At 50.1% G+C, this 20,290-nt stretch overlaps 2 protein-coding genes across 2 annotated transcripts; one reads left to right on the top strand and one right to left on the bottom strand.

Annotated features, from left to right (window-relative positions):
* Positions 1 to 2,030: 2,030 nt before the first annotated feature.
* On the top strand, positions 2,031 to 4,278 carry LOC122420887 (galectin-7-like). The gene is made up of 4 exons (XM_043436449.1): positions 2,031 to 2,102; positions 2,499 to 2,587; positions 3,255 to 3,456; positions 4,094 to 4,278. The coding sequence occupies exons 1-4, from the start codon at positions 2,088 to 2,090 to the stop codon at positions 4,205 to 4,207; spliced, it is 420 nt and encodes a 139-aa protein (XP_043292384.1). The 5' UTR covers positions 2,031 to 2,087; the 3' UTR covers positions 4,208 to 4,278.
* Positions 4,279 to 12,121: 7,843 nt separating this feature from the next.
* Positions 12,122 to 20,243, bottom strand: LGALS4 (galectin 4). Its single transcript, XM_043436815.1, has 10 exons — positions 20,091 to 20,243; positions 19,683 to 19,771; positions 17,828 to 18,032; positions 15,505 to 15,639; positions 13,756 to 13,782; positions 13,603 to 13,641; positions 13,177 to 13,206; positions 12,797 to 12,885; positions 12,436 to 12,601; positions 12,122 to 12,354 (listed from the first exon to the last, which is right to left on the bottom strand). Exons 1-10 carry the CDS (start codon positions 20,133 to 20,135, stop codon positions 12,208 to 12,210), a joined length of 972 nt encoding a protein of 323 aa, XP_043292750.1. The 5' UTR covers positions 20,136 to 20,243; the 3' UTR covers positions 12,122 to 12,207.
* Positions 20,244 to 20,290: the final 47 nt, after the last annotated feature.

Raw genomic sequence — 20,290 nt, 5'->3', positions numbered from 1 at the left:
GAGAGGCTGAGGGCGGTGGGCCAGCTTCTGAGTTGTCTTTTCTCCACCCTAAGTCTCCATTCTTGGATCTGCCCCAGGCCTCTTCTCCCTCTGCTGGGTGGGGTACCAATTGGGAGGGTAGGTGGGGTGGGGAGAGGAACATGGAGTTGTGGGCTGCTAAGCTGCTAGGAGGGGTTTCTGCTCAGCTCCCCACCTCCCCTGTTCCCTGCCTTCCAGAACCTGATCTCGGGTGGCAATGGCTTGGAGCAGGGCTTGGGTTTCCAGCCAGAGACTGAAGCTGAAGTTGAGCACATCAGATCCTCACCACAAGATCAGTGGTCAGTGACAAGGGCCCTGGCCCTTCAACTTTGCGGAAAAGAATTTCCACAAAGATGGAAAGGAATTTCCACAAAGATGGAAAGTAGTGAAGCAAGTAAAGTGTTTATTAAAAGGAAGAGTACTACATGTGTGGAAGGACACAAGGGCAGACTCAGAGGGAAAGTCCCTGATTGGCCCCCATATTGCATTTTGAGTAACTTATATGGGGCATTTCTGCTGGTTTTCCTTTGGCCAATCATTTTGATTTGCCTGGTTCACAGTCCATATTTGACAATCTCAGGATCCTTCGATGTGTGCGCACGTATCTCTTGGTCAAGATGGAACCTACCACAAAGGCATCTGGGTAGAGCATCCCTTGACATTGCTCCCCCATTGGCCTGCAAGGTCCCTTTTCTGTGCATGTGTGGTCGGGGAGGTGTCCTGACTTCAGGAAGGAGAAATATCTGGTCTGAGCAGAGCCCAGCTTCCTCCCTTTATTGTCCTGCTATTCTCGTCTTGGAGTTTCGGTCAATAGAGAATGACTACTCTCCAATTGCTTTACCCTAGAGGGGCCCATCTGCCTCTAGCCTCAAACCCTTTTCAGAATTCTCTTTCTCACCCCACCCTTCATACCTGCATTCTCCTCCTGGAGCCTGGGGCTGTGGGAACTGGAAATGGATCTGGGGTTCCCACGTTTTTATCGCCTTTGATCTGAGTCTGGGTGGTCCTCTTCCCCCGCCCCCGTCCCTGGTCCTGAACACCAGGTGGGAGAGAAGAAGCAATTCTGGAAGGAGAGAGGCTCAAAGAAGAGAAACAGACAGGAACATGTGAGACAGAGAGAGAGAGTCAGAGACAGAGGGAGACAGAGACACGGGACAGCCAGAGAGACAGGGGGGACTAGGGCATCCTGGAGACAGAATAAACCCGAAAGGAACTTCCAGAGATGAAGAAAGCCAGACACACAGTCTACATGGTTCTGCTCAGCTGTGTTTCTTGGGCAAACTGCTTCTCCTTTCTGAGCCTCAGTTTCCTTATCTGTCAGATAAGGGTGATCAGTGGCCCTATGCTCAGTGGCCTGTCAGAGATCAGTGGTCGCTCCCACATGCAGACAAGCCCGAGGCTTTGTCAGTGGCCCTTCTTGTTATCTTTTCTTCTTTCTTTCTCCACATTTACTGAGCACTCACTCTGTGCCAGGCACTGCACTAGGCACCAAGGATACAGCTTTGACCATTGGGCAGAATATCCTGTCCCTCGTAGCTGCCTTTCTTATCATTGTCCTTGCTGCCATGGTTATTATTACATTACAGAAGCATCAACTGGAATTTCAGGGGAGACCCATCCTTAGCCCGGAGGCAGCAGGTCCTAACCTGGAAGAGAGGCTGCAGAGTTTCAGCTCACACCTTCACCTCTCAGGACTCAGATTTTCCAAGATGAAATGGATGGGAGAGTCTTCTGTCTCCACCAGGCAGCAGGAAGGCAGGGCTGGGGGATGGTGTCTCAAGGAGCCTTCCGTGCTGTGTGCTGCTGTTATGATGATTATTGTTAACTGTTCCTATCACTATTAGCTCAAAGGGGACGGACCGTACACCTGGGAATCCGCGGGATGGCAGGGGCATCAGAGGCCCTAGAGAGAGGGTGCTGGGCCAGCATGGCCTCAGGGCCAGGGTCTGTGCCAGCTGTGGGTGGTGGGTGTGGAAAGGGTGAGTCACCAGGGCCAGCCACACCCTGCTTTTACTTAAGGTCCCAGCAGCCATACCCACCACCGCCACTGCCGTCCCGCTGTTCCAGCCATGGCCGGGAGCTTCGTGAGTGCTCAGGGGTGTGCAGGTTGGGGGGTTTGGACCCAAGGCTGCGCTGGCAGAGGGGAGGGGCTGGGGCTTGGCTGAGGGCTCCTGTTTCAAGGAGAAAGTGGGTGTTCCGGGGTGCTGGGATGTTCTGGGCTGTGGTTTCTGGGTTCATCCAACCCAGCCCCATGCTCTCATCCCTCCCCCATTGGTTTCCCCTTCCTTTCTATCTTTCTATCCCTCTGAATGTCTTCCTGCTGGTTCTCTGTGTTCCTCTCTGCCCCTGGCTCTCTTTCCCGTGTCTCTGGGCCCTTTCTCCTCCCTGATTCTGCTGCTCTGGGTCCTGGTCATGTTCTCCCCACAGCTGACCCACTTGTCTCTCTCCTCTGCCTCCCTGATCCACTCTGGCTGCTGCAGAACGTCCCCCACAAGACCTCGCTGCCCGGGGGTATCCGAGTGGGCACCGTGTTGAGAATTCGTGGTTTAGTCCCCGACAAGGCTACCAGGTGAGACCCCCGAGCCTCAGCGCTAATGGGTGGGAGGTTTCTAGGCTCAGTGAACCCCACTCTTACAGCCCAGAGAACAAAGCCCCAGACCAACCTTGCCCACCAGGATCTGAATCCTCAGGCTATTCATGGCCTTCTGGAATCTGATGTCTTCACTTATCTGTCCCATGACTGTGTAGCTGGGGTCCCTACATCATTCTAAGAATCTGGGCATTCCAGGGCAATCATATGACTTCCAGCTTGAGTCCACAGCCACTCTGGAAATACGACCTGTGAATCAGAGGTGCCCTGGGCATATGGGAGGCCTAAGCAATCAATCCTACGACTACCTGGGTCGAATCTTCAGGATTTCTGAGAATCTACGGTGCCTGGGACTACTGGGGTGCCTCGTCTGTTCTCAGCCCTCTGGGAACTGGGAGCACCCTTGTCTTCAGGACCATGACTCCTTGGTCCTGTCAGACTCTGGAAATGAGTGGGACCCAGGCCCTGGTCTAGGTGGATGTGTGTCCAGGTCCCCAGTTGGTTTTCGGGTGCCCTGCAATCTGGGCTCTGTGGCCTCCAGTCCACCACCCCTTTTTCCCTGGTTGTGCCTCTCAGGTCCCTCTAAATATGCTCTGGCAAAGGGTTAATTCTCTATCTGACGCCCCTCTCTTCCACCACCTGCCAGGTTCTATGTGAACCTGCTGTGCAGTGAGGAACCGGGCAGTGATGCCGCCCTGCATTTCAACCCCCGCCTGGACGAGTCCACGGTGGTCTTCAACTCCCTGGAGCGCGGCACCTGGGGCGCAGAGGAGCGGGGCTCAGGTATTCCCTTCCAGCGCGGGCAGCCCTTCGACGTGCTCCTCATCGCCACCGAAGACGGCTTCAAGGTGCGTCTCTTCCACAGGGCCGGGCTCCGACACCCACATCTCTTCCCTTGGCAAGGCCAGGAAGGCCCTTGGCAGAGGTTGGGAGCAAAGGCGTGGCCAAGGTGGGCAGGGCCTCCCCAGTCCCTCACCTCCCCCAGCGCGAGCGCACTAGAGTCACAGAGCAGGCGCGTAGCAGGGCCAAGGCCCAGAGAGGGAGAGCCAAGTGTCCAAAAGGTGGGTGTCCAGCCGGGAGGTGTAGACATCCTGGATCCTATTCCCTGTCCACGGGCGACCGAGGTAGTGTCTCTGGGGCAAGAGAATGGATGGATTGGGAGACAGGGAAAGTGCAGGGTGTGGTCGCTGCAGATCCTCTACCGCCCAGGAAGTCTTCACGTGCAATCTGCATGTCGAGGGAGGCAATGAACCCGTGAAATGTGGCGACCACATCCACAGCTAAACCTTAAAAGCACTCAGGTGTCAACAATAAATTCATTAATCCTCAGGACAAGGGGTTACAGTGAACAGTAGCCATTTCCCCAAAGGGACCCTGGGACCTGACGCGGTTCCCTGAGTGTCAAGGTCACGCCACGTGGGTAGAGGCGGGAATGACCCAGCAGTTGCCTGGGGAGCCTTAAGCCCTGTCCCCTTGCCCCTGCAGGCGGTGATCGCAGACTCCGAATACCACCACTTCCGGTACCGGATCCCGCCAGGGCACGTGCGCGCGTTGGAGGTGGGCGGGGACCTGCAGCTGGAGTTGGTGAAGATCTTCTGAGCCTTCCCAGGAGGGCGGGCGGAGACCCGGCGCAGGGGTCCTATATGGAATAAAGTCTTCAGTCGGTCGTCTGTGCGCCTCCCTTGTGTCCGTGTCTCCTTCGTATAGACGAGAGTAGCAGGTTCAGAGAGGGGAAGACACTGATGAAAGGTCACACAGCAATGCCCTGGCGGAGGCGGCTCTGGGCCTAGACCTCCCAGAACAAGGCAGGTGCTGCCCCTAGAGACTACGTAGGGCCGCGATCTGGTGGGGGTGGGGCCTTGACTCGCCTTCCTGCTGCACTCTGCGGAGCAGCCAGGTGGGAGTGCGATGGGGGTGAGCTGATAGAGTTTGGAGGGACCCTCCCTTATGGGCTTTCCTGATAACTCAGTAAAGAATCCGCCTCCAATGCAGGAAACCCCGGTTCGATTTCTGGGTCTGGAAGATCCACTGGAGAAGGGATAGGCTACCCACTGCAGTGTCCTTGGGCTTCCCTTGCGGCTCAGCTGGTAAAGAATCCGCCTGCAATGCGGGAGACCTGGGCTCGATCCCTGGGTTGAGAAGATCCCCTGGAGGAGGGAAATGCTACCCACTCCAGTATTCTTGCCTGGGATATCCCATGGACAGCTCGGACACGACCGAGCGATGGAGCACATACACCCATACACAAGCCTTCCCTGGGCGCCCCGTTACGGGGGTGTAACAGACCCCCCCCCCAATCGGTTGGTCTGCAATCAGGTCCCTTGGGGACCTCAGGTGAGTGAATCTCAGGCTCCCGCGCCGATCCCCAGCTTCTTGTCTGTCCCCAGCTTCCCCCACCTCCAGGCGGCTGCAGGTGGCTCGTGCGGGGAGGGGTTCGGAAGCAAATCGGACTTCGCCAGCCTCCCAGACTTCTGGCAGTCGGGTCGGGACAGGCTTCCGCCCTTTGTGCCCCGGGGCAGAAGCGCACTGGCGCGCCAGCCTCCCCGCGGAGGAGACGCTGGACGCGAAGGGCGGGTCTCCCATGTCGAGTGGATCCACACACTTCGTCCTCCTGGGCTCACCCGAAGGCCGCGAGCGCCCCCATCTCCCCCCAACCGGGTCTTACCCTAGATTCTACCGGAAAGGGAGAGCTGGCTGCCTGCAGATGCCCAGTCTCCCCCTACTTTCCCACCCCGCGACCACCAGCTTGGGATTATCTGGATTCAGGGGTTCTCTGGGCCGCCACTGAAGGGCTCTGGTGGGGGGCGGGGGTAGCCAGGACCACACGATCACCCCCAACCCCCTCAGCGAGGCGTTCGCAGCTGCCGGGGTTTTCACCTGCGGATGGAGCCGGGAGGGTGCAGCGTGCCAGCCGTGCATGGAGGGCTGGGCCGGGTCCTGGGAAAGTCCGGGGCCGCGCCTCTGGCGGGATGCACCCAGCTTGGGTGTCCATGGTAGATGTAAGAGACGTGGGTTCTGATCCTTGGGTTGGGAAATTCCCCTGGCGTAGGAAACGGCAACCCACTCCAGTGTTCTTGCCTGGAAAATTCCATGTCCTCTGCAGAAGTTTAAAACTTGGTGAGCCTTGGCTTAAGAACAGAGGCTCAGCAAGCTGGGACTGGTTCCCGACTGAACCTGAAACATCTGGGGTGGTGGGAAGACCAAGCCCTACCGCGCAGGGCTTAAGCCTTTTCTGGACCAATTTTTCTGCCCCTGAGGCCCTTCGGCTGAAGTCACCCAACCCCAGGTCCAGCTCTTGAGAGTATGTCTCTGGATTAATCGTGGAATGAAGGCTCCCATCTCTCAGTGGAAGACCCGGGAAAGTGTGAATTCCCCAGGTCCCCTGGGCTTTTTTTTTTTTTTTTTTGCCTATTCAAGGATATATACCTGCTATGCTTAGTCGTCAGACTCTGCGACCCCACGGACTGTAGGCCGCCAGACTCCTCTGTCCATGGGGATTCTCCAGGCAAGGATACTGGAGTGGGTTGCCATGCCCTCCTCCAGGAGATCTTCCCAACCAGGGATTGAATCCAGGTCTCCTGCATTGCAGGCGAATTCTTTACCATCTGAGCTACCAGAGACATGTATACATACACACACACACACACACACACACACACACAGAGGAGATCTGCTGGCTCAGATGGTAAAGAATCTGCCTGCAACACAAAATACCTGGACTTGATCCCTGGGTCAGGAAGATACCCTGGAGGAGGAAATGGCAACCCACTCCAGTATTCTTGCCTGGAGAATCCCCATGGACAGAGGAGCCTGGCGGGCTACAAGCCCATGGGGTCGCAATGAGTCTGACACCACTGAGCAACTAAGTGCATATGTACACACATACACTTACTGTACAAATTTCCAAGTTTGCAGTGAAAAGGAGTCATTGGCACCATGGTAAATGCAGCTGGGGTCTTCAGAATAGATGGTAGTTTTCCATCCACGTAGATTTCCTGATTTTCACTGTGGCCTTACAGTGGACATGCAAGAGAATGTTCTTGTTTGTGTGGACATACACAGTAAAGTATTTGAAGGCGATCAGGCAGCATATTGGCAACTAACGCTCAAATACGTATAAGAAAAAAAAAATGTTTGTACTGTGCTTACAACTTTCTGTGTTTGTCATTTCAAAACAGAAAAATATAAATATATAAAGCATGCATATGAAAGTCCTCCTTTATAAGAAGAAACTTCTGTTACCAATGTCTTCATTTCTTGTGTTTCTAAAACTCTGTACTTCTTTTTTTTAAAATAAGCCTTATTATTTATTTACCTTTTTAATATATACAAATATTTTATTATTTGTTTACTTTTTGGCTGCTCTCTAGTTGTGGTGAGTGGGGCTACTCTCTACTTGCGGGGTTCGGGCTACTCTAGTTGCGGCAGCTTCTCTTGTTGTGGCTCTGGGGCGCGTGGGTTTCAGTAGTTGCGGCACACAGCCCGGTTGTCCCTCGGCACCTGGAATCTTCCTAGACCAGGGGTGGAACCAGTGTCCCCTGCATTACAAGGCAGTTTCTTAGCCACTGGAGCACCAAGGAAGGTCTCTCTATACTCCTAAAGGCAAGCATATGCAGTTTTTCTGCCCCTCCCTGCATAAAATTGAGCATTCTCCACCTATTCACTTTGCTTTTGTCACTTAGCAATATACATGTGTTTGGGGTTTTTTGGTTCTGTTTTTTGTTTGTCTTTTGCCATGCCTCTGGGCATTCAGGATCTTAGTTCCCTAACCAATGGATAGAATCCATGCCCCACTGCAGTGAAATGGCCAAGTCCTAACCACTGGAGCACTAGGGAATTCCCTACATGTGTATCTTTGATGTATTGACCCTTTTATCATTATGAAATGTTCTTCTTTGTCTCTAGCAAAATGTTTTTAACATCTGTTGTATTGATACCAATTTTGTCCTTCTCACTCTCTTACGGTTACTGTTTGCATGGTATTTTTCTTATCCTTTTACTTTCAACTTTTTTATGTCTAGAAAGTTAGATCTAAAGTACAAATAGCATATGCTTGGGTCTGACTTTCTTATTGAGGCTGACAGAGTATTATTATCTATTGCTTCATAACAGATTATCCCATTAACATCATAAAATAATTCATACTTATTGTCTTACAGTTTCTGAAGTTTGGAGTCCAGGAGTGGCTTAACTAGGTGGTTGTGGTGCTGAGTTTTTGTGAAGTTATAGTCAAACTATCAGTGAAGTTGCTATCATCTGAAAGAAGTTTTGGCAAACTATGGCAGTGGGCTAAATCCACCCAGTGCCTGTTTTTGTAAGACTCACAATCTAAGAATGATTTCCACACTTTAAAATAGCTGGGGAAAAGTGGGGAAAAAAAAGAATAATATTTCATAACACTGAAAGTGATGTGAAATACACATTTCAGTGTCCATAAATAGTTTTATTGGGACATAGTCATGCTCTTTCATTTATGTATTGCCTATTGGCTGCTTTTGTGCTTCACCAGTGGATTTCAGGAATTTTTCAGGTCATCCACAACGCCTAATGGGTTTATTATGTGGCTTGGCAGCTTAGCAGTAAAGAATCTGCCTGCCAGTGCAGGAGACTCCGGTTTGAATCTGGGTTGGGAAGATCTCCTAGAGAGGGAAATGGCAACCCACTCCAGGGTTCTTGCCTGGAAAATCCCATGGACAGAGGAGCTCGGCCAGCTGCAGTCCATGGGGGGGGCAAAGAGTTGGACACGACTTAGTAACTAAACAACACAGCAACAACATTATAGGAAAAGTTGGCAACCTCTATCCTAAAGGCTTGACTGGGATTGGAGGAGCTTCTCCAAAGAGGGCTCACACACGTGGCTGTTGGCAGGAGTTTCAGTCTCTTGTCACGTGAACACTTACCTAGGACTGTTCAAGAAGTCACTGACTCCTCCGAGAGCAGTGATGGAAAAGCGTGGCAGCAATAGAGCAAGCCGAGACAGAAGCTGCAGTGTCTCATAACCCAGCTGGTACTGCTACTTCTGCCATATTCTCTTAGTCCTGCATAGCAACACTGGTGCAGTTTGCGAGGTGTTCACACAGGGTGTGAGCATCATCGGAGGCCACTTTGGAAGCTGACTACCACAGCGGATCTCTGACTTTTGATTGGAAAGTTTATTTTGTTCACACTTGATGTCATGACTGATACGGCTAGCTTTATGACTGCTGTTTTGTTGTCTGTTTTCACTCTCTGTGACTCCTTCACTACCTTCTCCGGTGTTAAACAACTTTTAGTATACTATTTAAATTCCTCTGTTGGTTTTTTTTTTAAACTGTATATTTTGAAAGCTGGCTTTTAAATGGTCACTCTAGGGATGACAACATTTACACTGTAAATTATCACAGTCAACTTTAGGTTAACACATATTGAATTTCAGTAAAACATAGCAGCCTTGTTCCAACATATCTCCATTTCCCACCTTATTTTGTGCTACTCTCGTTACATCACATCCATATATGTTATACATTCTATAGCATAGTGTTATAATTTCCACTTTTACAACCACATTTTTAAAGGAAAAAAACAAAGAAAAAAGAAAAACATTGATTTTTTAGAATGTTTATCCACACATTTATAATTTTTAGGAGTCCTCACTTCTTTCTTCCTGTGGATTTGATGTCATTTTCTTTCAAAGTGAGGACTTTCTTTAGCATTTCCAACAGGGTAGATCAGCTCACAATGAATTCTTGATTTTTGTCTGCCTGAGAATGTCTTTCTTTTGCCTTCAGTTTTGTTCTTTAAATATTTATTTAGCTATTTTATTATTTTTGGCTGTGTTGGGTCTTAGCTGTGACATGTGGGATATTCCTGTGGCCTGCAGGACCCTTAGTTGCAGCCTGCTGGCATCTCTCTAGTTGTGGCAAATGGGTTACAGAGTGTTCTGTAGTGTGGCCCGTGGGCTTAGCTGCCCTGGGGCATGTGGGAACTTAGTTCCCCAACCAGGGATCGAACTCTCAACCTCTGCATTGGCAGGAGGATTCTTAACCACTGCACTACCAGTGAAGTCCCTTGCCTTCAGTTTTAAAATGTAGTTTTGTTGAATATAGAATTATTGACAGTTTTCTTTTCTTTAGCACTCTGAATAAATCATTCAACTGCATTCTGGCCTCCATTTTTTCTGTGAACAATTAGTTGTTTCTGTAAACACATGCTGTTCCCCTGTATGTGTTGAGCTGTTTTTCACTTGCAGCTTTCAAAATTGTCTTTGTCATTTTTCCTTCTTCCAGCAGTTTGCCTATGTTGGGTCTAGGTATGGATCTCTTTGTATATATCCTACTTGCGTACATTGAGCTTCTTGGATCTAGAAGCTAATGTCTTCCATAAAATTGGGCAAGTTTGCAGCCATTATTTCTTCAGACGTTTTGTAGCAGTGATACAAAATCAGACATGACCTCCCCAGCTCTTTGGGGGCCCCTCTCCCTAAGCCCCTCTAGGCTCATGTCTGATGTGTATCTCCATAGCCATTCCTGGGTAGTAACTGTTCAGTGAGACAAGAGAGAGTCCAGAAGGAGGAGCCTCAGACTGGAAGTTGCCCAGGTCATCCCTCCTCCCTTCCTGACCCCTCATAGCATCCATCCAGGGTCTGAGGGCCCCAGAACATCTTTTATCAGAGTTTGACAAATCCATAGAATCATCTGGAGAACTAAATGAACATATTGATGTCTGGGACCTGCTACTGATATACCAGGCTGGAACATATGGAATGATTAATATGTAAGCACTTTTAAACCTACAAAAATGGTATTTTTATATAGTTTAATCTAATCATGGTCTGGGTTGGAATCAGATATCAATATTTTTAAAAAGCTCCCCAGGAGATTGCAATGTACAACTGTTTGAGAACTAGACTAGGTGAATGAATGAGACAATAAACTGAATGAGCAACTGAGTGGGCACCGATATGTGAATAGCCAAGTGTGTGAAAGAATAAGAGGGAATAAATGGATGCATGAAAGTATAAATAAATGAATTACTAAATCAACACAAAAGTGACGGTAAAGGGATGTCTGAATAAATGGCAGATGGTTAATGGGCATATGACGAGATAAATGGGTGCATAAAGAGTGGGAATGGATCATGAAGAGATGAATGGATGACTGGATAGAGAAAAATGGAGAAATGAATGGATGACTGGATGGAGAAGTGAATGGACAAATGGATGGACGGATGGATGTGCTGTAAGGCAAAGAACTGCATGGACAAATGAGGAGTGAAGAGATGGATGGATGAATGAAATTTGGATGTAAGGATGGCTGAATGGATAGACATATGGACTAATAAATGAGTAAATAGATGCTTGAATAGATGGATGGGTGAAAGATTGGATGATAGCTGAATGGATAAATGGAGAGGAAGATCGACTAATGAGTGAATGAATGATTGGATATTTAGGTGTATGGATGAACATATGCTTGCATGACTGTTTAGAAATATTGCTGGATGATGAGAGAGATAGGTGGAGAGATGAATGGATGGGTGGATGAATGAGGGGTTGGATGAAAAGATGACTGAACAGATGGATAAACGGATTAGCGAGTGGCTAGATATTTGGATGTTGAATAGGTATATGGACTTTTGGTTAGATGGATATAGGGGTGGATGGGACAACAGGTTATGTTGTCCTAATGGTCCAGGATCAAGCAACGAGAATGAAGACAGAACACGAAATATGGTACAATGGGTCAGGGGACCTGCAGCCTTTACTGGACTGAGGTACAGAGTCCACTCTGAGTCCAGCTTTTAGTTCTAATTGCAGACTACAAGACTTTCTCAGATCTTGTCTTTCTCAAGACACATGTTGTGTTAATCAGGTACTTCTAAATGTCATGGACTACACTGACATAGTCCAGATCTCCTTGTGTTTATCCCAGGCTATTCCCTTCTGAGCTCGTCTCAGGAACAATTAGCAAGTGTGTAGGCAGTGTTCATTTCTGGTGCCAACCCGGTGTTCCAAGGTCCATGCTTTCATGATCCCAGTCATAGTCCTTTCTGAGTCTGGCCTTGGGGTTTGTAACAAGGTGATTATTTTTAAGAAAAACATGAAAGATAATCATTAACATAATTTCTTAATAAATGCTGTTTTTCCAGGTTCTATTTCTGTGAAATTTCTCAAGGCTGTAAAAGTACATTATTAGGAATTCCCACTATAAGACTGCACAGTGGTTGAGCATGTAGCCTTGGGAGCCAGACCACCTTGATCTGAATCCTGGTTCTGCCATTTGTGGACTCTGTGACCTTAGGCAGTGAACTTCATTTTTCTTTGCTGTTTCCTCACCATTTACACATGGAAGATAGTAATAGTTCCTACCTACTGGCATTGTGAGGAGTGAATGGGTTGATACACTCAAAGGCCTAGATTTATTATGATGAGAAGATGGATGACCAGATGACTGATGGCTGAATGGACAGGCCATGACTGAATCAAAAAGAAAGAGACAATGAGGGAAGTGAATGGAGTCACATACACTCATGAGACACCCTCAGACATTTTATTGGGGGCTTAGAAAGGGTCCTACAGGATCTTCCCCTGTGTTCCCAAGTGTTATGGCCCCAGGAATAGATCAGATCTGGACGTAGGACAAGGTGACATCACCGTGGATCTCCACCAAGTCCACCCTCTGGAAGGCTGAGAGGCGATGGGAGAAGTCGAAGAGGTGCTGGCCATTGGCATACACCTTGAAGCGATCTGCGCCACAACGAATGGACAGCTGCAGGGAGAAGGGCAGGCATGAGGCCAGGGCCAGGACAGATGCTTCGGAGGGGAGCAGGGAAACAGACCCCAGACTCACATCAAAGAACTGTCCAGGACCAAACGGGTTGTAGGGGACCTTCCTCTCCTCAGATCCCCAGGAGCCATTCAGAAAGCTGTTCCGGACCACCGCGCCCTCGGTCATGCGGGGGTTAATGTGCAGAGCCACGTCCCCCGAGGATCCCACCTTGAAGTTGATGACAAAGCTAGAGGCAGAGAGGAAGGCAGGAGTGAGATGGGGGTATGGGAGGGGGGTTGGGGGAGCACCTTGCTCCCCAAGGAAGGAGGGAACTGGGGCCTGGACTCCCAGGTCTCCAATGGAGGAGGGGGTTGAGGGCTCAGACTCCTAGGTCTGAGCGATGAGGGGGCAGAGATTTCGCACCTCAATCTAGATTCTGTACCTCTTGGCTGTGGGGGGTATGTAGCCCTTGATAATGATGGTTCTTCGAGCTATGAGCCCCCCTTGCAGTCTCCCATTAAATGGCACAGGCTGTGGAAAGAAAACATGACACCCCAACATCTCTCAGGTCCCCAGAAGCCAGAGGCAAGGATGAATTTTCAGAGAGGAGCATTCACTTACCCTGGGAAATGCTCCAAACCTCCAACCCCCACCAACTCCAACCACCAATTCTACCCTCTCCCCACCCACCTCTGGTCCCAAATGTGCTCTGCCTATTCTATTTCCAAACTTCTCAGGGCTCCCTATGGTTCAGGACCTCCCACTCCTGTTTTCCCACAAACTGCCCACCACAGAACCCTAAACTCCCGCCGGAGACCTTACCGGGTTGAAGGCTGGGGGTCCCTCCATGGTCTGTGAAGTGAGGAAGAGGAGATACTATTCTGTAATATTCGACAAAAATTAGGGCACACCTATGGCATACAGGGGCCATCCCTGATGGCTCAGAGGTAAAGAATCCACCTGCCAATGCAGGAGATGTGGGTTCAGTCCCTGAGTTGGGAAGTTCACCCGGAGAAGGAAATGGCAACCCACTCTGGTATTCTTGCCTGGAGAATTCCATGGACAGAGGAGCCTGGCGGGCTACAGTCCATGGGGTCACAAACAGTCAGACACGACTGAGCGATTAAACAACTGCTGCTAGATGCAGGCATATCTCTAGGTGCTGGATTAATACAACTGGGGATCCAATCTGACCACCCCCAACTCTTACCACCCAACACCCAAATGGCCATACACCGTCCCACTTACAGGCAGTCTACTTTGTTGTTGATAGTACTGTCCGGGACTCTACATGGAGAGAAGGAAGACATGAATGGTGAGAGGCTGGGGGCCCCCAGTGCCTCCTCAGCCACTGAACCCCCACCTCGAGGGGAAGTCCATCACCCACCAGCAGGTACTTACTGAGTACGCCTGAGCAGGCATGGGCATCTGTGGGCACAGAGGAGAAGGAGGCAATGAGGGGGACCCCAAACTAGGGCCTGGAAGGTGTCAAGGATGCCTGCCCCAGGGCAGCCCACCACCACCGTCCAAGGGAACTCTGGGTGTACACAGATGGCTCACTCATGGCGAGGAGCTCGTCAAGTTTAGGGATCTTCAGTGCACCTCACCCCACCCCTTTAGGACAAGGCTGATAAATTCTATTCTTGCACCTGCCCCGTCCTGGCTTCCTGCTGTCCCAGGACCCTCATCCACTCCTCTCCTCCCTCCTCAATCCAGGAGCCCCTCGATAAAGCGAGCACCCTCAGAACACCTCCCAAGCCCACACAATGCTCACTTCATCGCCAACCACGATTTGCCCCTCACTCTACGTGACCACCCTGGGGCAACCAGGGGTGCTTTTACCAGCCAAGTTCCTGCTCTCCCCTGTCTGTCTCAGGCTTTTGCGGTCTGTGTGGGACTCTGGCTCTCCCTGTCTCTGATTCTCTCTCACTCACCCTCACCTTCTCATCTGAGGCTCCTTGTGCCCGGAAAACCTTTTCCCCCATCTAGACAATTTTTCTTTACCCTTTCTCTCTGTTTCTAACGAACTCCTTTCTGCCTTGACTTCCGTGTTAAGCCAGCTATTGTGAAGGTCCTTTTAAAAATAACTTCTTTTTTTTTTTTTCTCCTGCTTGTATTGTGCATTTGGTGGGATCTTAGTTCTCCGACCAGGGATTGAACCCAAGTGCTCAGCAGTGAAAGAACAGAGTCATAATCCCTGGACCACCAGGGAATTCCCATATTGTTATTTATTTTTAAGATACACTGATGAGGGAATTCCCTAATTTTTGGCAGTGAGGCCGAAAATAAATAAATAATAAAATACATTGATGAAGCACAAGAGTAAAATGAGGTTACCATAGGCCCGAGGTTACCTTAAGGATGAAGACATTCCTCACTGGGGAGGCAGAGGAGCGAGTGGTTTGATCTGTGTCTCTGCTGATTATAAGCTCCATGACCTTGGGCAAGTTACTTAAGCGCTCCGTGCCTCAGTTTCCACATCTGTAGAATGGGGCTGCTGACTGTCAGAGAGTACTTTCCCCTGGGAGGGGCTGGGGGACTCACAGGTTGAGAAGGGGAGAGCCCTCAGCTGAAGGACAAGCCAGGGGTGTGGAGTCTGAGCTGCTTCAAGCTGTGCTTCTCTGGCGGTTCTAGTGCCTGTGTTTTGGTGGCCGATCATTCACTGTGGACGAGTGGGTTTCATGGTCACTGGGTCTGTGCTTTCCTACTCAGCTCACACACCTATTTCTCCTCCAGAAAGTCCTTCCTTAAGACCCTGCAGGGAATTCCCTGATGGTCCAGAGGTTGGGACTCTGCACTTTCACTACCAAGGGCCAAGGTTCAATCTTTGGTCAGGGAACAAGGATCTTGTAAGCCAAGTGGCACAGCCAAACAATAAGTAAAAATAAATAAAACAAAATGATGGTGGAGAAAATGGTGCAAATACCTTAGAAAAAGAAATAAAGACTCTCCAAACCTCCTGTATACCCCCCCACCTGTGGCCACCACCATCTGGTAACACAGACCTCTTCCTAGTAGATTGTCTTGGTTGCCTCTGGGTCCATGGAATCACCCAGCCGTGGGTCTGGCACAGAGAAAGTGCCCAGGAAATAAGTAAACGAGGGCATTGATTAAGGAAGGAAACAAGCAGACAGGAGAGACACCACACACCTGGTGTGAGGGGGGCTGGCCTCCAATGAAGTTAATTGATTGAAGCGTCAAGTCGCCATCCACATGCAGGTGGGTGACCATCTGCAGTGGGATCCGGTGCTTAAACTCATGGAAAGGAGTCCCATTCACCACCACCTGGAGGGCAGGGGTAAGGTCAGAGTAGGCACCCATGACCTTGGGAAGGTAGAAACAGGAAGCAGGCAATAGGGAGCTTTTTGACATGGGGTCAAAAGTTTTGAGGGTGAGCTGACACAGTCTCAAAGTCAGGAATCTTAAGTCCACTGGTCAAAGGTCAAACTGAGGTCAAAAGTCAGCTCACAGATTGGTGGGTGGATAAGCATGGAGAATTCAGACTGAGGATGGAGATTGGGAGAGAATTGAATCAGAGTCCTAGTTTTGGCACCAAATGATTGGGTTTGAGATCTAGCCCTAACGTGTCTTGGCTGTGTGACCTCAGGTAAGTCACTAGCTTCTCTGAGCCTTTGTTTTTCCCATCTGTAAAATGAGATCTCGCCCTGGGATTGTTGGGAAAGCATGTCAAAGGCCCTGTGGAAAATCTCGTGCAGAGACTTGCACGGTTAACACATCTCGGAGTACTTGGAGCCATCAAGGTTCTATTTATAGAGCTAAGCTCCCCAGGACGGAGAGCTTCCTACATGCCAAACACTTGAATCGCTGACATCAATACGGTGACTGGCCCGACAGCTCCTGGAGGCAGGACCAGGCACTGTCTCTGTTGTTCAGGAAAGCAGAGGCTCCAGGTGGTAGGGAGACCAGTTCAAAGTCACACGCTGGGGAATGGCAAAGCTCAGACTTGAACTGGTGTGTGTCTGAACTCAAGCAGTGATGTTAACCTCTGGTGATGAGGTTAGAAATCTGGTGCCTATAAGAGGGCAGATAAGGTCCAGGTAGGTTTCCCCCTGAGGAGACTCCCCTCCCAGGCCAGGCAGGGACAGATGTTCACCAGCTCCACCACATGTCATTTGTGGGGAGCCAGAGGCAGGGGATGGAGAGAACTCAGAGGTAGACGCAGGGAGTACTAGACAGCCATCAAAAGGGCCAGACGAAGCGAGACAGAGCAACATGGGGAGCCTCTGTCTCTCTCTCTCACACACACACACACACACACAACCAGTGAGGAAAGTAGAGGGGAATACATAGCATGGGTACACACACACTTAAAAAAACAAAGTCGCAGAAACAGATCAGATCACAGAATCAGGATAATCAGCCCCATGGGGCTGAGGGGACCAGGAGGGTTCTGTTTCTCCACCTAGGAGCTGGTTACACGTGTGTTCTCTTTGTGAACAACCAGTCAGCTGTCTACGCAGTTTTCTTTACCTGGGCCACACTTCAATAAATATTTTTAAAAATTCCCATAATAGTAATCAATCACAATATGTGGGCCTTTTTTGGATGCTGATTCAAATGAAATGTAGACAACATCAAACATTACGGCATTCATGAGATGACGGGATCACTGGGTGTGTGATGATTCTAAGGAAGAACTGAACATTTTTTTAGGTCTCATAGTGGCAGCCTGCCTGCGTTTTAAAAAACAAAAATATTATGAATGAAATTATATGATATCTAGGATTTGCTGTTAAATAATAGGGGAGGGGAGGTGGCAGGTAGAGATGGGAGCAGACAGACCTGGAGTTGACAGCTATCAGCCCTGGCCCAGGAGAGGAGGGTTTCCCAGAACTTGGTGCTTCCTTTTGTGTGTGTTTGGGCTTCCCTAGAGGCTCAGAAGGTGAAAAGTCTGCCTGCAATGTGGGAAACCTGGGTTCGACGCCTGGGTCAGGAAGATCCCCTGAGAAGAAGGGCAACCCACTCCAGTATTCTTGCCTGGAGAATTTCAGGGACAGAGGAGCCTGGCAGGCTGCAGTCCATGGGGTGGCAAAGAGTTGGATACGACTGAAGCGATTAACACAAATCTGAATCTCGAAAGAACACAGAGAGGCAAGATGATAAACACGAAACATGTCAGAAGGCTCTCCAAGGTGGAGGAATGGGAATAAGAAAAAGAGATGAGAGAATTTTTATTTAAAAAAATTTTAATGAAAAAAAATTAAAAGAAAAAGAATTGTTTAATAGGCAGGAAAGGAGGAAAAGAAAAGAGAAAGGGAGGAGGGAGGGAGAAGGGAGAGAGGGAAAAAGAAGAAAGAAACGGAGAGTGGAGGGAGTAGTGGAAGAAAGGCAGGCAGGCACACAAGAAGGAAGGAAGAAAGGGAGGGAGGGAGGAGCGGGGAGGGGAGGCCCCGCCCCCAGGGAGGGAGGGAGGGGCAGGTGGGTGGGAGGCCCCGCCCCCCAAGGCTCTGACCTTGAAGTGCTCTGTCATGACCATGAACACCAGCTCGAAAGGCGCGCCCTTGCGGAAGGGCATGCTCATTTTCCTCTCCTCGTTGCCCCACGAGCCGTTCTGCTTCGAGTTCAAGACCACCTTATCCCAGCCATCAAAGCGGGGATTGAAGTGGAAGGCGACGTCTGCCCCTTGGCTCTGCCCCACCTCGAAGTTCACGAAGAACCTGGCGGGACACGGCCGCACTTCAAGGGGCAGTTTCCCACTGCTACCCCTTCGCTCACTCCCTGTCCTTATGAGAAACCCTTCCCCCACCCAGTTTCAAATAGGACCGCCCCTGGGACTCCCGCGTTTGCCCCAGCAAACTTGAATCTATAAGTTCAAGTCTCCCTATACCCTTCCCTAGTTCCTGAAGCCCATTCCCCACGTGCAGCCAGAGGGACTCTTCAGTTCAGTCCAGTCGCTCAGTCCTGTCTTTGACTCTTTGTGACTCCATGGACTGCTGCATGCCAGGCTTCCCTGTCCATCACCAACTCCTGGAGCTTGCTCAAACTCATGTCCATCGAGTCAGTGATGCCATCCAACCATCTCATTCTCTGTCGTCCGAAAGGCCCAAATCCGAGCACTTGCCACAGCTCCCTTCACATGAGCATCCCACAAATTACTGCAAGGGGGCAGGCACACACCTGCCTCAGGACCTTTGCATTGGCTGTTCTCTCTGCCTGGAATGCTCTTCCCTCCGATACACCCGACTGCCTCCCTCATCTCCTTCAGGTCTTTGCTGAAAAGTTCCCTTCCCTGGCCATCTTATTTAATGGGACAATGCCACATCCTCTCCCCCACATCTGTTTCCCATCTCTCTTCTCTCCTTATTTGTCTCCGTAGCATTTATCACCATTTGCCAAATTGTATATTTAAATTTATTTTTTATCCATCTCCTCTACTAGGATGTCAGCTCCAGGGATCTTTGTCCTGTTGACTGCTCTGTTCCCAGCGCCTAGGCACAGAGTGGGTGCTCAGTGGATGCATAAAAAATGGACAAAGAAACAACGATCCTATTTTAAAGCCATAAAAAAAAATCTAAGGACTTCTCTGATAGCCCAGTGGTTGGGACTCTGCCTGCCAGTGAAGGGGACACAGGTTCAACCCCTGGGAAGATTCCACATGTGCCAGGGCAACTAAGCTCATGAGCAGCAACTACTGAGTCCATGCATCACAAGTATTGAAGCCCGAACTCTAGAGCCTGTGCTTCACATCAAGCTAAGCCACCACGATAAGAAGCCTGCACACTGCCACTAGAGAGTAGTCCCTACTCGCTGCAACTAGAGAAGAGCCTGCGTGCAGCAATGAAGACCCAGCGCAGCCAAAAGTAAATAATAAAATAACATTTTTTAAAAAGCTAAGTTATTGTAGCACTGACTATACTACTTTACACGTTTTACACATTGAATCCTCAAAATCCATTTTACAGATGAGAAAGTAAAGCACACAGAGCTTTCCCAGTCACGCAGTTGGTAAGTGACATCCGGGATGTGAACTCAGGTGGACCCGTTCTGAGCCCGTGATCTTAATTCATGCTGTCATACCCATCAATTCCAATCCAGTGTCCCAAGTTTGGGGCCACCTGTCGTGGTGAGTCTCCCTGACACCTCCCAGCCCCCAGGGTCCCCCTCCTGATCTGATCACCACGCCCTGGACTCTCCAGACCAGGGCTGGTCTTTGGCCATCTGAGGCAGTGACATAGAGTCCTCTTCTCAGCCAGGGTGGAGGAAGGGAAATAGGCCTGCTGCATTTGGGCAGGAAGCCCCCTGTTTGTAGTCATCCCCTCCCCTCCCCCCTTCCTCCTTCGCTCGCCTGGCACAGGGGAGGGTCTTACCTCTTCATGTGCTCGCTAGCCACTCCTTGGATGTAAATGGACATTCCAACTCTGAGACCTCCTGGGATGGGGTTGTGGTAGGGCAGCGTCTGCAGATGGGGTTGGATGAGGGGCCTCAAAGGTCATCTGCCTATTGCAGCCCTTACCATTTATTCAGAAGCCCCTCCAGCCCCACTCCATTAAGCAAGAGAGGAAACCAAAGCGGGAGGGATCGGTGAGATGAAGAGTTGAGTTAGAGATGGAAGCAAATAGCCTGAGAGTCAGAGTGGGAGTAAATGAGGCTCCAGGGTCAGTGTTGGGTAAATCAGAACTGAGGGTCACAGATGGGTGCCTCTGAGGCTCAGGATGAGGATAAATTGGTGTGTGGAGGTCCCGGGTAGAGTTAAGCCCGGGGTTAGGGTATCTCACCGGATTGTAAGTGGGCTGGTAGCCTGGTGCAGGGATAAAGGCCATCTTGAGTGGCTGGGCTGGTGACTTCTCCTGTGAGAAAAGCTGCAGAAGTTGTGAATGGTGGCAGCTAGCAGGTGGTGGGTGGCTCTTATACCTGAGGATAAGGGTGTGGTTGGCAGGGCAGGGTCCGTGGGGCCCCTCTTCTGCGCATCCCAGGC

This window comes from Cervus canadensis, chromosome 18 (genome assembly GCF_019320065.1).
Source record: "Cervus canadensis isolate Bull #8, Minnesota chromosome 18, ASM1932006v1, whole genome shotgun sequence".
Taxonomy (NCBI): Eukaryota; Metazoa; Chordata; class Mammalia; order Artiodactyla; family Cervidae; genus Cervus; species Cervus canadensis.
Note: the sequence above shows the minus strand (reverse complement) of the source record. Positions and strands in the feature narration are given on the sequence as shown.

What these genes read in the sequence shown, in the direction of transcription:
- LOC122420887 (XM_043436449.1), top strand. An exon ending in GTCCCCGACAAGGCTACCAG is followed by an intron (nt 2,588 to 3,254) that starts GTGAGACCCCCG and finishes ACCACCTGCCAG; the next exon opens with GTTCTATGTGAACCTGCTGT. An exon ending in CCACCGAAGACGGCTTCAAG is followed by an intron (nt 3,457 to 4,093) that starts GTGCGTCTCTTC and finishes TTGCCCCTGCAG; the next exon opens with GCGGTGATCGCAGACTCCGA.
- LGALS4 (XM_043436815.1), bottom strand. Translation starts at nt 20,135, where the DNA reads ATGGCCTTTATCCCTGCACCAGGCTACCAGCCCACTTACAATCCG. An exon ending in TCATGACAGAGCACTTCAAG is followed by an intron (nt 15,640 to 17,827) that starts GTCAGAGCCTTG and finishes CCTGCCCTCCAG; the next exon opens with GTGGTGGTGAATGGGACTCC. An exon ending in GCCAGCCCCCCTCACACCAG is followed by an intron (nt 13,783 to 15,504) that starts GTGTGTGGTGTC and finishes CTGTGCCCACAG; the next exon opens with ATGCCCATGCCTGCTCAGGC.